General features: G+C 43.0%; 1 protein-coding gene across 1 annotated transcript; it reads left to right on the forward strand.

Moving 5' to 3' along the window:
* Positions 1-4,614: 4,614 nt before the first annotated feature.
* TAF15 (TATA-box binding protein associated factor 15) lies at positions 4,615-9,720 on the forward strand (the record flags this gene model as incomplete). The annotated part of the gene is made up of 9 exons (XM_010721895.2): positions 4,615-4,732; positions 5,345-5,377; positions 5,876-5,985; positions 6,516-6,645; positions 7,287-7,376; positions 8,656-8,740; positions 8,831-8,919; positions 9,035-9,137; positions 9,357-9,720. Coding segments are annotated over 9 exons (798 nt in total), but the record flags the coding sequence as incomplete, so codon positions are not given.
* Between the last annotated feature and the right edge of the window lie 3,070 nt (positions 9,721-12,790).

Below are 12,790 nucleotides of genomic sequence, written 5' to 3' on the forward strand. Positions count from 1 at the left end.
TTTGCAGTTTTAAGCTTCCATTGAAATAGTTTTTATTATTGCTCTAGCTGTCAGTCTAAATCCATTTACTTTAGGTAAATTCTAAATATCCACAGAGAAGGTAGCTTTCCATTGCCTTTGACCCTATTTCTGACAAGGAAAGATATGCACATGCTTAATTTTGTGCTCGTCGATGATTTCCTTCATGGGTCTGAGAGACTGGGACCTTTGCTTTAGATCTCATTGAATTAGGCCAAATAGCATTGCTGTTTCTTACTAAACAGTCACGAGTGGCCGTGTTTTTTTATGTACCTTCTTGATGATTGGGGTATGTAGAATGCTTCCTGATGCAAAGTAAGAATAGAGAGGCTTCCAGTGAGCTTGGAAGCATTGCTTGCCAACATCACTTACCCTTAAATAGTCTGCAGAATTCTGGGTTATTGCATAAACTCCAGATAAAGAACTTTAATAATGCACTGCTGTTCATTTGAGCTGATAAAGTTTAAAGAAAGAAATTCAACAATGTGGTAAGACTTGGTTATTTCTTAAAGCATCTCTTTTGAAGCCATATTTAAAGTTTTCCTCATTCTGAGGAGGTCCCAGATGTACTTTATGGCTGTTTTGATATAGATGGACCTCTCCTAATCAGGCATGGTAACACAGTTAGGAACATATTAGTAGTTTCTTAATATTAAAATGTGCTAGGTTTTTATATAATGTGAACTTAACTAGTTATATAATTTCTGAGCTCATTCATAGCCAGAAGTGAACTTTTTTAAAACCTATTTTTATATGTAAATGAGGGCTTTTCATACTCCTTTGATATAATCTGTTTAAAATAAAATAAAATAAAGAATTACTTGAGCCCTTTCCAATATGGGAAATGAATGTGAGCTTCAAAAAACATTCGTTTGGTACACTTCATCACTTTGAAACAAACTCCTGTCTTTGTGAGATAAGAGAAATGGATGTCTGTGAAGATGAAGCCCCATGCCATAGTTTTCCAAACTGTAAGAAAAATTTTCTGTGCGCATCCATGTGGATAATGGTACATTCACTGCACTTCAGAGCCCGAAAAGGGGAAAGAGTGAAGGTGGATGGGAGGAAGGGGGAAATTGTGTTGAGGTGGGAAGGCGTTAGGATGCGTATTGTGAAGTCTGTCTGCTTCCATCCAGTGATGCAGACTGTAATGCCTCTTGCAGTGAAGATTTTTCTGAAACTGCAGTGCCATAAATACTCCCTCAGTCTTTCTGCATAATTATAGCTGGGGATTCTCCTTCTGACACGTTTTAGCAAAGCCACGTGCTTATTGGAAAAGAATGAAAGGTTAAATTAAATAGCAAGCCATATGATCAGTGGGGGGAAAGAAGATCAGGTAAGAAGTCATGTTTAATCCTGTTGAAATGTGGGATGTCAGGGTAGTTTTTGGTTTTGTTTCCTCGGGTTTCTTTATTTTAACTAAAAGCAGCTTGTGTAGGAACGTCAAGTCCATCTCCAATAGCTAGGTAATACTTTAAGTTTTTCCTTTGGTCACGTTTTAATGCTTCAATTCCATAGCCATCAGGAAATACCAACCTAACAATCTTGTCTGCAGAAATATTTGTACTGCTAATAATGCAGGCTTTGGTTTTTATAATGATTAGAAAATAGTGTGTAAATGAGTCTTAGCAGCATCTAGTTCTTGTGTCATGACACTGTGAGGAAAAAAATATCGTTACTGATTTGAGATGGTAGCAAATAAATCCCTTTTGTGTTAGATGTTAATAAAAAAAACCCTTCATCTTTCCTGGCAGTGCAAAGCAGGGAGATCTTGTTGCAGCTTGTTGTTCATCAGTAAGCACTGCCCAGTGCTTGGTGTTCTTACAGCTGCATTGCCTCATCTGTTCCGTGGTGGTGGGTGATGAAGGCATCCTGCTCACAGTGTCCTTGCTGACACGGTGCTGTCCTGTACAGTGATAATGGTGGTTTTGGCTGCAGTCTTATTTCCTAGCAGGATTATTGCTGGCCCCATGTTACCTGTATGCAGGGCGTCCTGCAGCAGTCTGGCAGTGCAGAAGGTAATTCTGGAGTATTTGGGGTAAAATCAAATTAGCAGTTATAAATTGTGAGAGCTTTCATTTCTACGAGTATCCTTTATAAAGTATTCTAAAACATAGCTGGTAACATTCAGGTATGAATCATTATTCTGAAAACTAGAATGATCCAAATATGTACTGTAGGGAATGCTCATTTTTCTTTTGTGCTTGTGCAGTTGTACAGCACCGAGCTGTACAGTACTACAGTACTGATAATCTCAATAAGTGATATTTTGGCTGATAGCAGAACCTTTTTTTTTAACCTGTAATAGTAGAGGCTCATCTTTGAGCTCCTGTGGTGAGAGTGCAGGTACAGCACGTCTTGAGAGTGAAGAATTTCACTCAGTTGAGTGGCCATACCCACACTGCCCCTCTTTTTTAGACTCTGCACTGAATGGGAGAAGCTCTGCCTGTGCTCGTGCACTGTGTTGCTGAAATTAAACAGGTGCAGTGTAGAACTCCATTCAGCATAGATTTTTTTTTCTCTTTGAGATTGAAAGTTGCTGCACTATAAGCAAAAAGTTAATTATGCAACTTAATTGCTGTGCTAGCTAGTGTGAGTAGGAATTGTTGGGATATCAAGAAACTACGTGATGCGGATGGCTCTTGGAACACAGTGGTTTGTGTTCAGATTAATATTTACCTTGTAATGCATATGCCTGAGCTCAGCTTTAAATGGAATTTGGAGAAACATGAGCAGAGTCAGTAAATACGGGCAGCAGAAAAGCCATCTGTCAGTGACATCATGGGTGCACCAGGCATTTATTTCTTGTATGGAAAAACGCATTCTTACATGTAACTCCCACCCTCTTGATGAGACATAGATGCGTGCTGGGGGCTGAAATTGGGTTCCTGAATTTAGTTTCACTTCTGCCAATATCTTAGCGTGTTTTGAGTGCATTTCTTGTCTGCATGGCCTTGTGCTCTCCATGTAACTGAGCCTGTAGTTTAAAGGTATTCCCAGCTGAAGTGAGCAGTGCTCAGAGGAACCTCATTCACACTCAAGTAGGTGATGTCTAAATGTGACCAAATACAGAAGACAAGGACAATGTGTTTTTCATAGCAGTGAGTTTGGTCACCATGCAGATGAAATGTGTGCTTACTGGCTGCTCGCAGTTCAGTCTCAGTCTCTTTTATTTTGTTATGTATGTTGGTGGCATTGCTGAATCTTGACAACCTGTTGGTGACCTTAACGTAGGATGGTCAAAGCTCAGACTGCATCTGGCCACACGTCTGTTTGGTCTGTGTGCAAGGCTGAGGAAGCAATAGGCTGGAATGCTAAAATGAAATATTCCATGTGTTCTCTGATGTGAGTTTGGGAGCTAGCTCAGTTGCTGAGGCTGAGGTTTATGTTTCTGGTCTCAGTGTGAAGGGTAAATGTGAGACTGGAAGTAGTTCCTCATAGCCAGCTCCCATTTTAACTCCTGAACACCTTGGGTAGCTCTGCCTGCCAATCCCAGGAGTGTAACACACTGCAGCTTTATAAACTGGGGACTTACAAATGGGGGAAAATGAGTGGAACCATTCATCTGTCATCAAAGGTATCTGCCTCTGAACAGATGTGGGTGTGGGTTGGGTCAGGCAGGTGGGACTAAGCAGAAGGTAATGGGCTGAAGCACATGTGGGCAAAAGCATATTTCAACAGACATCAATTAACGATGATTGGGAAGTTCTGAATTGCCCTAACACTCAGCCCAAGGTGCAGAGTTAGTGCATGATAAAGTCAGGTGTCTTCCAGTGCTTTTTGTGTACCCAGCTCCATCACTTCTCAGAATCACACGTTTTTCCCCTGACATCTCAAGTGAAGTCCTCATGTCTGATATTGGCTGTATTGGTCGTGGACCTACTTTCTGCATGGGTTTAGATTGTTGGGTTAGTATTAAGATACTGCATCTCCAGTTCCTACAAGCACAAACACATTTAAAAAACTCTGTTTCAGATCTCCCTTCTAACCTTTGAACCTTGCTGTGTGTCATCTCTTAACCTGGTCTGCGTTTTGTGCCACAGGTTTCAGAATGAATGAACTAAAAGTTGCCAGGCTCTGCTTTTGAAGCTCACATGCACACACCCTCTGTAGTGCCAAGTGCTAGCAGTGCTGCAGGTCCCTGCTCAGCCTTCTCAGAGAATGGCTGCTACTGCTGTTTGCCCCCAGTGGAGAATCATCAAACAGCTTAGGCTGGAGGGGACCTTAAATATATGTAAAAATATAAATGCATAACAACAGGTTAATTACCTTTAGCTCTTCTTATTCGTAGGAAAGTACTGAAGTACCAATTATTCCAAAGCAGCAATTACATCTGCAATTAAACCCCATTAACCTTCATGAAAATAATGGTTCTCTTTTAAAACCTGGTTTTTAATAGCAGTTATTTTGGCTTGTGGGATGGGAGGAAGCATTGAAACAAAGATATGTCTGTGGGCTACTTTTAAATGTCTGTTCAGGGCTCCTCTTCTCCAGTGCATCACCTGGAAGGTGATTCACTTTCGTGTGTTTAAATCTTTGAACGTGAATGGCCAGAGAGCAGAACGTGGAGATGGTGCTTTAGCTGCTAGACAGTAACTCTCATTAACTGTAGATGGAGCCTTGGGCTCAGCACATAGAGACTTGAGGAAGAAATCATTTCTTCAATTTTTCCTCTGCAGTGGTGGTGACCGTGGTGGCTTCAAAAATTATGGTGGTAAGTGCCGAGTATCCAAAAATGTTTCAGTGGAAATTCTTTATAAATCTAAAAGCCACCAATCTCTTGGTACTGTCTCGTAGAAGCATTGTAGTGTTTTGGTGAGGCTGGTGTGTTGGTCAGTTTTAATAGCCAACCATTTAGCAGTAAGCTAGATTTCTGCTTTGTCAAATTGCATGAAAGAATTTGTGGAGACAGTGATGTTCACTAGATTTTTATTTTTTATATTATTTTTTTTAATTATTTTTGTTTCTTGCAAATACTTCTAGAAAGGTACCAGAGGGGAAAAAACCAACTGCTCAGTAAAGTGCTTGGTGATCTGACAACCAGCATTTGCAAGCTAACACCAGCATAGCATCAGTGTGGCAACTGCCACACACTGCAAGTTAAAGAGCACAGTAACGTCCAGACACCTTCTGTTGAACGTTTTAATCTAAATGCCTCTAAATCTCTGGTTAATGCTTTAGATCTTAGATGCATTGCATACATGCTTTAAATATTTTCTTGTCTCTAAAAAAAAAAAAAGAAAAAAAAGTTGCTTGAAAACGTTTTGCTAAAAATAGTCTTTCTCTTTTTTATTTTTTTTCTTCTTTTTTTGAACCTCTTTCATAGGTCAGAGAGATTATGGGCAGAGATCAGACGCTGGTAAGAAAACAAGCAGTGGGTGGGATTGGATTGTTGCTCATAGGTCATTGCTTTTTAAAAGTATGTCTGCAAACGTGGATGTGGCTGCAGTTCCCATGGCTCAAAGGTGACTTAGCTGCAGCTTGTCTTCATTGAGAGAAATGTCTTCTCCTTTAGAGCATGTGAATTTTTGGGTGGATTTTTGTTGCCTCAAATAAGAACTTGCAGATGAAGCATGAATCAGGTTGAGCCAAGCGACTGCTCTTGCTGCTGTAAATTTGTATTATTTAAAACATGCATTTCTTGGGAGGGTGTGATGTCTGGCTGCATGGCAAACAGCTGGGCATGCACTGCTGAAGTTGATGGCATTAACCTCAGTATCATGCTCTCATCTTTTGTCTCACACAAGTTATCCTTGGGCTATAAGTATCTGCTACTGGGAAGAGTGGACTTCAGCTTAAAATATTTCTTTTGTTGCTAACACGAAGATGGATGGTAACTGTGGCTTATTTTTAATAGATTCAGAGTCTGACAACTCTGACAACAACACCATCTTTGTGCAAGGACTTGGAGAGGATGTTTCAACAGATCAAGTGGCAGACTACTTCAAACAAATAGGCATTATAAAGGTATGTGAAGTGAGAAATCTCTAGTAAGGAGGAAGAGAACATGTGGAGTTGGTGTTTTGGAGGTGTAATGGATATTGTCTGAGGCAGCTGCTTGCTGTGGCTCCCCAGAAGGTAGAGATGATATTTCTATCTGGGTAGTGACAGCTTATTTGAAATAAGCTGGTGACATTCAGGTTGTCTTTGTGTCTCTTTCAGTTTTTTAGTCTTTCTAACCCTTGTCACTAACTCCATATCTGTTGTACCATCTTGATATTTCAGCAAGTATGCTTCTGTATTCCTATGGCTGTTACTTTTGCTTCTGCAGTTCTGAATTAGGGCTTCCTGCTCTTAACATCAATGTTTGTGAGAACCAGGCCCCTCGTCACTTCATAGAGAGCAGCCATTAAGTGTCTTTCCATCAAAAGCATCTTTCTGCAAGCTAGCTCCGAGAGCTGCCAGTTTTTTTACTGACACTTACCTGCTACAGCTTATGCTCTGAACTGACTCTACCAGTATTTCTCCTTTGCTAAGTACACAACCTTTCTTTCCAGACCAACAAAAAGACTGGCAAGCCTATGATAAATCTGTACACAGATAAGGATACTGGCAAACCAAAGGGAGAAGCAACGGTATCTTTTGATGACCCTCCTTCTGCCAAAGCAGCCATTGACTGGTTTGATGGTGCGTGAGATTAATTACCTCTTCTTTTGTTATTAGTGTTGTGGGTGGCACTTTCAGATTTTGGCAAGGGCTATGGCAACGTTGTGCCAACTGCTTAGCATGTATGTTGTGGAGAACATCTTGTACATCTTGTTTTTAAGGGCTCAACAGTGGAAAAGAGCAGATCCCAGCAATACACTGACGTAAAATTCAGTTTTTGGACTTGAATTATAGTATGTAGAAATCTGTCATGGCACACTATTTTGCTGATAAAATAAGATTTTACTTTTGTTTCAGAGAGTAAAGCAAATATTACTATACTAGGTGCCCATATAGCCCTGCTTGCTGTCTGGTAAACCTTGCATCTATGAAGAACAGAGACCTTGTATTTAAAATGTCATGTCTTCCCTTATTTGGGAGTATTTCATTTTTGCACTGGCTCCTGCAGTGTGCAAAAGCCTTATCTTTTGGTTTACATAAAAATTGTTAAGTAGAGTTTGTCATCTCACATTTTGAACGGTGGATTCTAAACTAAGGCATTCACTCCATGCTGCCTGCATCTTAAAGGCTTTTTAGTCCGTCTGCATTTGCACATCACTTCTCTTGAACTTGCTGCTGTGTTGTTGGGAGCTCTGTTAATTTTTCTCTCTGTTTTAACCCAGGAAAAGAATTCAATGGCAATGTTATCAAAGTTTCTTTTGCAACTAGAAGACCTGAATTCATGAGAGGAGGTGGAGGTGGTGGACGTCGAGGTGGGAGAATCTGTAAAATCCTTCATTTTGTGTAGTGAAATGCTTTTTAACTGCCAATAGTTTATAAAGAGAACTGACTTTGTAGCAGTGATGTCTCAAAGGGTTTGAGCCTTTGGGATTCTGGCAGTAAGTAAGAAGTATTGAACCAACTCAAGTAAAACTGAGACCTGTAGGCTTTTATGCACTGCATAGAACTTGTGCTTTCCTTTTCAACTGGAAAATCTCCAGATTGTGTCTCACTCTTCCTTACAAAGAAGTGATGATGACTTGGAGGATCTACAGGTTCCACACAGACAGATGTGAATTAGCAGTGAGTGCTGGCTTTTAATGCAAAGCCTTCAGTTACTCTGATGTTTCCAGATAGTATTAAGCAAGGGAAGTTATTCATCTGCTGCTGACTTAGAGAAGCAGTTGGATGCCTGACTCCTTTAATTAAATAGATGTTAATTTCCCTGGCTCTCTGCATAATACAGTTTTATCAATAGCCTACTGGATATAAATTACCATTTGACTAGAAGCATGTTTTGTTTAGTGGCTGTCAACAAATTTGCATTCTTAAATTTTGAAGCTGATGAAAAATTCTCAGTTGGGGAAAAAACTTCTTGGTCTTTTTGATGTAGTACGAGCTGTGTTGTCCCTGTGGTTTGTCAGATGGATCCTGGCATTAATCCACACAGGGTTTGCTTTGTTGTGTGACTGAGTCAGGCCATATGTAGGGGATACAATTATACACTGTACATTTTTAAGGAAATTTATTAATGCACATGGTAGTTTATATAATTACCATTGGCCATTCAAGGCGATCAAGTTTCCTTTTATTGCTGAAAAAGAATTTATAATAAATATGTGTTGGAGCAAATTCTTCTAGCCACCACACACTTCTCTTGTTTTTTTTTCCATGTCTCCTAAGTTCCAAATCTGTCCATGTAAGCATGTGTACTTCAGCTCTGCACATACATTAACCTCTGCTGAGATTTGGTAGTGACTGAAATTTCCGTTGCCATTTTGCCCAAATGTTCAGTTATCTTGTATCTAGTAGTAAATGCAGCGTCAGAAAAGTAATTCTTGAAGGCTGAATGTTACAGGGGTACAGTTGTTTGCCTGTGGCTTTCCTAGTGATTAATATCAATACAGAGATTGCCTACCTACTTTTTCTTCCACGTGGAAGGTCTGTCTGTCACTTGGTTTTTGAAGCCATTGGCAGTCCTTAATAAATGCTTCTCGTGTATAAGTCTTAGACACTTCTCCTCCTTTATTCTGATTATAATTTTGTCTACAGGTTCACGAGGTGGATATGGAAGAGGTGGGGGCTTCCAGGGTAGAAGTGGGGAACCCAAAAATGGTGATTGGGTTTGTCCTAACCCGTAAGTGTCATTTTAATTGGGCGGTGGTGTTTCGTGTGAGCCCTCTGAGTTTCTTAGCAGCTAAGTCTGGGAAATCCTTGTCCTTCCTAGGTCCTGTGGTAACATGAACTTCGCTCGCAGGAACTCCTGCAACCAATGTGGTGAGCCCAGACCAGAGGATTCACGTCCATCAGGAGGAGGTGTGTGAAAAGATCCCTGAAAGCTGCTGCATCTCCTCTGCAGTGTAAAAGCTCTTAATGACGTCCTCGGCTTTCTGAAAAACCTGAGGAGGTGTTGGTTTGCATTTTCCTCCAGATTTCCGTGGGAGAGGTGGCTATGGAGGAGAAAGGGGGTATCGAGGACGTGGTGGCAGAGGTGGCGATCGAGGAGGAGGCTATGGGGGTAAAATGGGAGGAAGGTAAGCAATCCTACCCTGCTTAGTTGTGTAATACCAACTAGAGATAAGAGCTTCAGAAGTGAGTAAGTCGGTTTGCCTACTGGGTGTGTTTTGTGAGCGTTGTTGTTAAAGGTATCTGTTAGCAGAAGACGACACAGAAGTGGCTGTAGAGACGTTTGACTGAGAGGACTATTTTTATGTGCTTCAGAGATTCCTTGTGACTTTTTCTTTCCCTTTCAGGAATGATTTCAGAAACGATCAACGTAACAGACCATACTGAAGACCACTGTGAATGTTTTGTTTGTCTTCTTGACCCATTGGATAGTGAAATTGCCTGCCGCTTCACCCATGGCCTCTTCAGATAGTTGAACTGAGTGAAACTAGATTTTTATTTTGGTGGGAGGGACTGGGGCAGTTTGGGAGGATTTTTTTTATGCGAGACATGGAAATTTAATCCTGATTTCAACTTTCTCCTCTTTTCTTCCCTTCCATACCTCTTCAACAGGCCCTAAGAAGGAAAAGGATAAACTGTAAAATATTGCCAAAATACAAAGTGTTTTGTAATACAACAATAAATGCTGATTGTTTTATTTGTGAAATCTTACGTTTCCCACTTCCTTCAGTTGTATGTCCTTCTTCACACGCTCCCTGTCTTCCAGTGGTGTGACCTAAATAGGATCTTGTTTTTAGTGAAGTGTCATTAATGAAGTGCTGCTTTCACTTGAAAACCTGCAGTTAAGTCGGTCGCACGCTTGTTTGCTTTACACACCTTTTGTCCCAGATTTACAGACCTGTCCCCTGCTCTGTTCCCATTTTGCCCTGAGACTGAAGTCCTGCTCTGCTTGAGCTGTGATGCCTGCTTTGGTGTGCCCTGCAGCTTTCCCGAGGAGCAGGCAGATGGCAGTGTGCTCTCGTGCCTCCAGGAGCTCGTCACATCCAAGCAACAGCTCCAAAAACAAGGTGGAACAGCTTCAAAAAAACAAACAAAAAAGGTAGCTTGCTATGGATCACTCTACATTTTAATTGCTGTTTTTGAAACGTGGCAAACAAGTGTTACATGCTGCAGTTTAATCTCTGAGGAAGGATGTGGACGATGTCCAAGTAGGCACATTGTAAATGTTTGGAACTCAGCATTAAAGCCAGGGTTTGAAGAGAGGATTCTCACTCCTTGCGCTGGGTCACTCTGCACTCTGCACATTTTTAGGCTCTGTATCTATAATCCATATAATGGAGCACACAGCTGTGCCATCTCACTGGCCTCCCAGCCATCTTGGTCAGAGCTTATTAAGAAAAATACAAAAATAGGTTTTGTTAATGTCTGTGACCCAGCTTCCTAGCTTGGGGTACAGTCTATAAATGTAATTGCCCTGCAGCAGGAATGGCATGGGCCCACATTCCTCTGGGGGCAAGTGATGGTGTTTGGAAAGCCGCCACTTCTAACACTGAGGGTAGCAGTTCTCAACAGCTCTAGCTCTATTTAAGACTTTCTAAAGCTCCAAACTTGCTTTTTCCCCCAGGCTAAGAGCACAGTCATAACCAGCTGGATTACTCAGCAGAGCAGCATTCAAGTAAGAAACTGCTGGAGCTCTCACCACCTTCCCAGCCTGGCAGTGATGCTGAATGTTTGCTTTGTTTGTGATCTGTTCTATGCTGGGGCAAGACAACCTGTGTTCTTACATGCTTTTTAAGACCGTGAAAACATCTTTGCCAGCAGCTGTTTTGTCTTACAAGTCAGACAGGGAAGGGGTGGTGCTGGTTTCCTGGCACTTGTGGTTTTCAGTTGGTGTAGAGAGTGAAATTAATGTGGGAGCCCTGGGAAGACATGGTCTGTAAAGATATAAAGCCAGATGATGGTTTAACCGTGTCATTGCCACCAGCTGTTTGCTAAATCCTGCAGCACTGCACATTTTCTCATCAACTACCTAAAGCTCAGCAGGGTAAGTGTAAGGTAAACAAGCTCCCTTTTGCTTTTTTGGCATGCCAGCAGCCAAATTGAAAATAAAGGGCACATCTCACAAATGCTACAATGAATTTCTCCCCAGAAGGTGCTGGGAGAAACGTGAGAGGTGATTCCCATGGAGGGAGCAGTCAGGCTGGGAGCAGCTCCATGCTGCCTCCATCTCTGTCTATGATCTAGCTTGCAGTATATTTTTTTTTATGCTGTGAGATTTTAGTTTTGGAAATCAGTCCTGTATGGAATGCTGGCAGTTTATTTATAAAAACACATCTCACCCTTGCCAAGCTCAACAATGACTTTATGGAGCAAAGCCTAGTGGGAGGATGCCAATGCAGAAGAGGCATACAGTCGTTACAGAGCTGACAAACAACAAAAGGAGCTACGCAATATCAGGGGGAGCAAAATAAGCTTGGGGTTTGGGCCGGGGCTGCTCTGTGTAACCTAGAAATGAGAATTCCCATTTCCAGGGTAGCACAGAGCTCGTGGGGGACGCTGCCCCTCGCAGATGGTGTTGCTGGGGAAATTGCTTTGGCAAAAGGGCTGGGAAGAGCGAGCCGTCCTTCCACGCCTGTCGTCTAATGTGACATCTGCTGGAACTTGGGTGGTGCAGCGATCCCAAAGCGGAGGCTTTGGAGAAGAGCTGTGGTGCAGGGGAGGCAGATGGAGTTTCACCTACAGCTTTTGTGCGTGGTGTCGGTTGGTTGGAGAGGAGTAACGCTGTTGCTATTCACTTATCAGTTACGGTAAACACTGTTGCTGCTCAGCTGCATGGGTGCCGTTCCAACAGTGTTTCATAACTCTGGTTCATGGCAGTGATTCATGGGGCTCAGCACTGCAGCTGAGTTTCGGGGCCGGCAGCCTTGGTGCTGTGCCAACCGCATCCGCTGCTCCCCACCACGACCAGGTGAGTGCTGCTGCCTTGCTGGTACCCAGCGAAGGGTGGGGAGAGGGCTGACAGCAGGCACCATCCCCGTGCTGTCTGCCATGACATCCTGGACCCCAATCCCCAGTTTTTCCCACCCCGTGCCACCACCCTTCATGAGCACGGACTGATGCAGTAGCACCAGGTGCCTCCAGCCCTTCCCTGCACTACACGCAGCCACGGCGCTTCCTGCTGCTGCTGGGCCCGAGCCAGGCTTCCTCCTCACCCCTATTCTTAAGGGGAACAGCAGATGGACCGGTCGCTTCCTAGAGACGAGCCAAACACGGCTGCATTTGCAGACAGAGCTGCTCTTGTTTGGAAAGGAAGCGCAGCTTCGACCTGCGCCCGCTGTCTGTGCCCCTCTCCCCATCACTCAGCCCCCTCCTCTTCCTCCCATCCCATTGACAGCCTCTCCCCATTCCTTATCGTCCTGCGTTGCACCGATCCCTTTGTTTTGGACCCCCTCCATCCCTCCTGTGCTGCCCCAAGTTGCCCAGGGCCCTGCGGGTACCACTGCTCCTGGGGCTTTGGGGGCTGGACAGAAAGAGGGGTTGCGTGGACTTTACAAGAGGCGTGTGGTCGGAGCTGGCACGGAAACAAAGCAGTCCAAAGTCACATCCTATTATTTTTCCGAACCAAACATCCTTTCGCTTTGCTTAAATGAAAACAAAATAGTCGGGGAGCAAACAGAGGGGCCGAATCCATTGGAGAAGCACAGGTTGGGGACAGCCGGAGGAAAACGCAGCTCCCAGTGCGCGAGCTGGGGGCGGAGTGGCACCCAACCCTGCACCCACC

Source organism: Meleagris gallopavo, chromosome 21 (genome assembly GCF_000146605.3).
Source record: "Meleagris gallopavo isolate NT-WF06-2002-E0010 breed Aviagen turkey brand Nicholas breeding stock chromosome 21, Turkey_5.1, whole genome shotgun sequence".
Classification (NCBI taxonomy): Eukaryota; Metazoa; Chordata; class Aves; order Galliformes; family Phasianidae; genus Meleagris; species Meleagris gallopavo.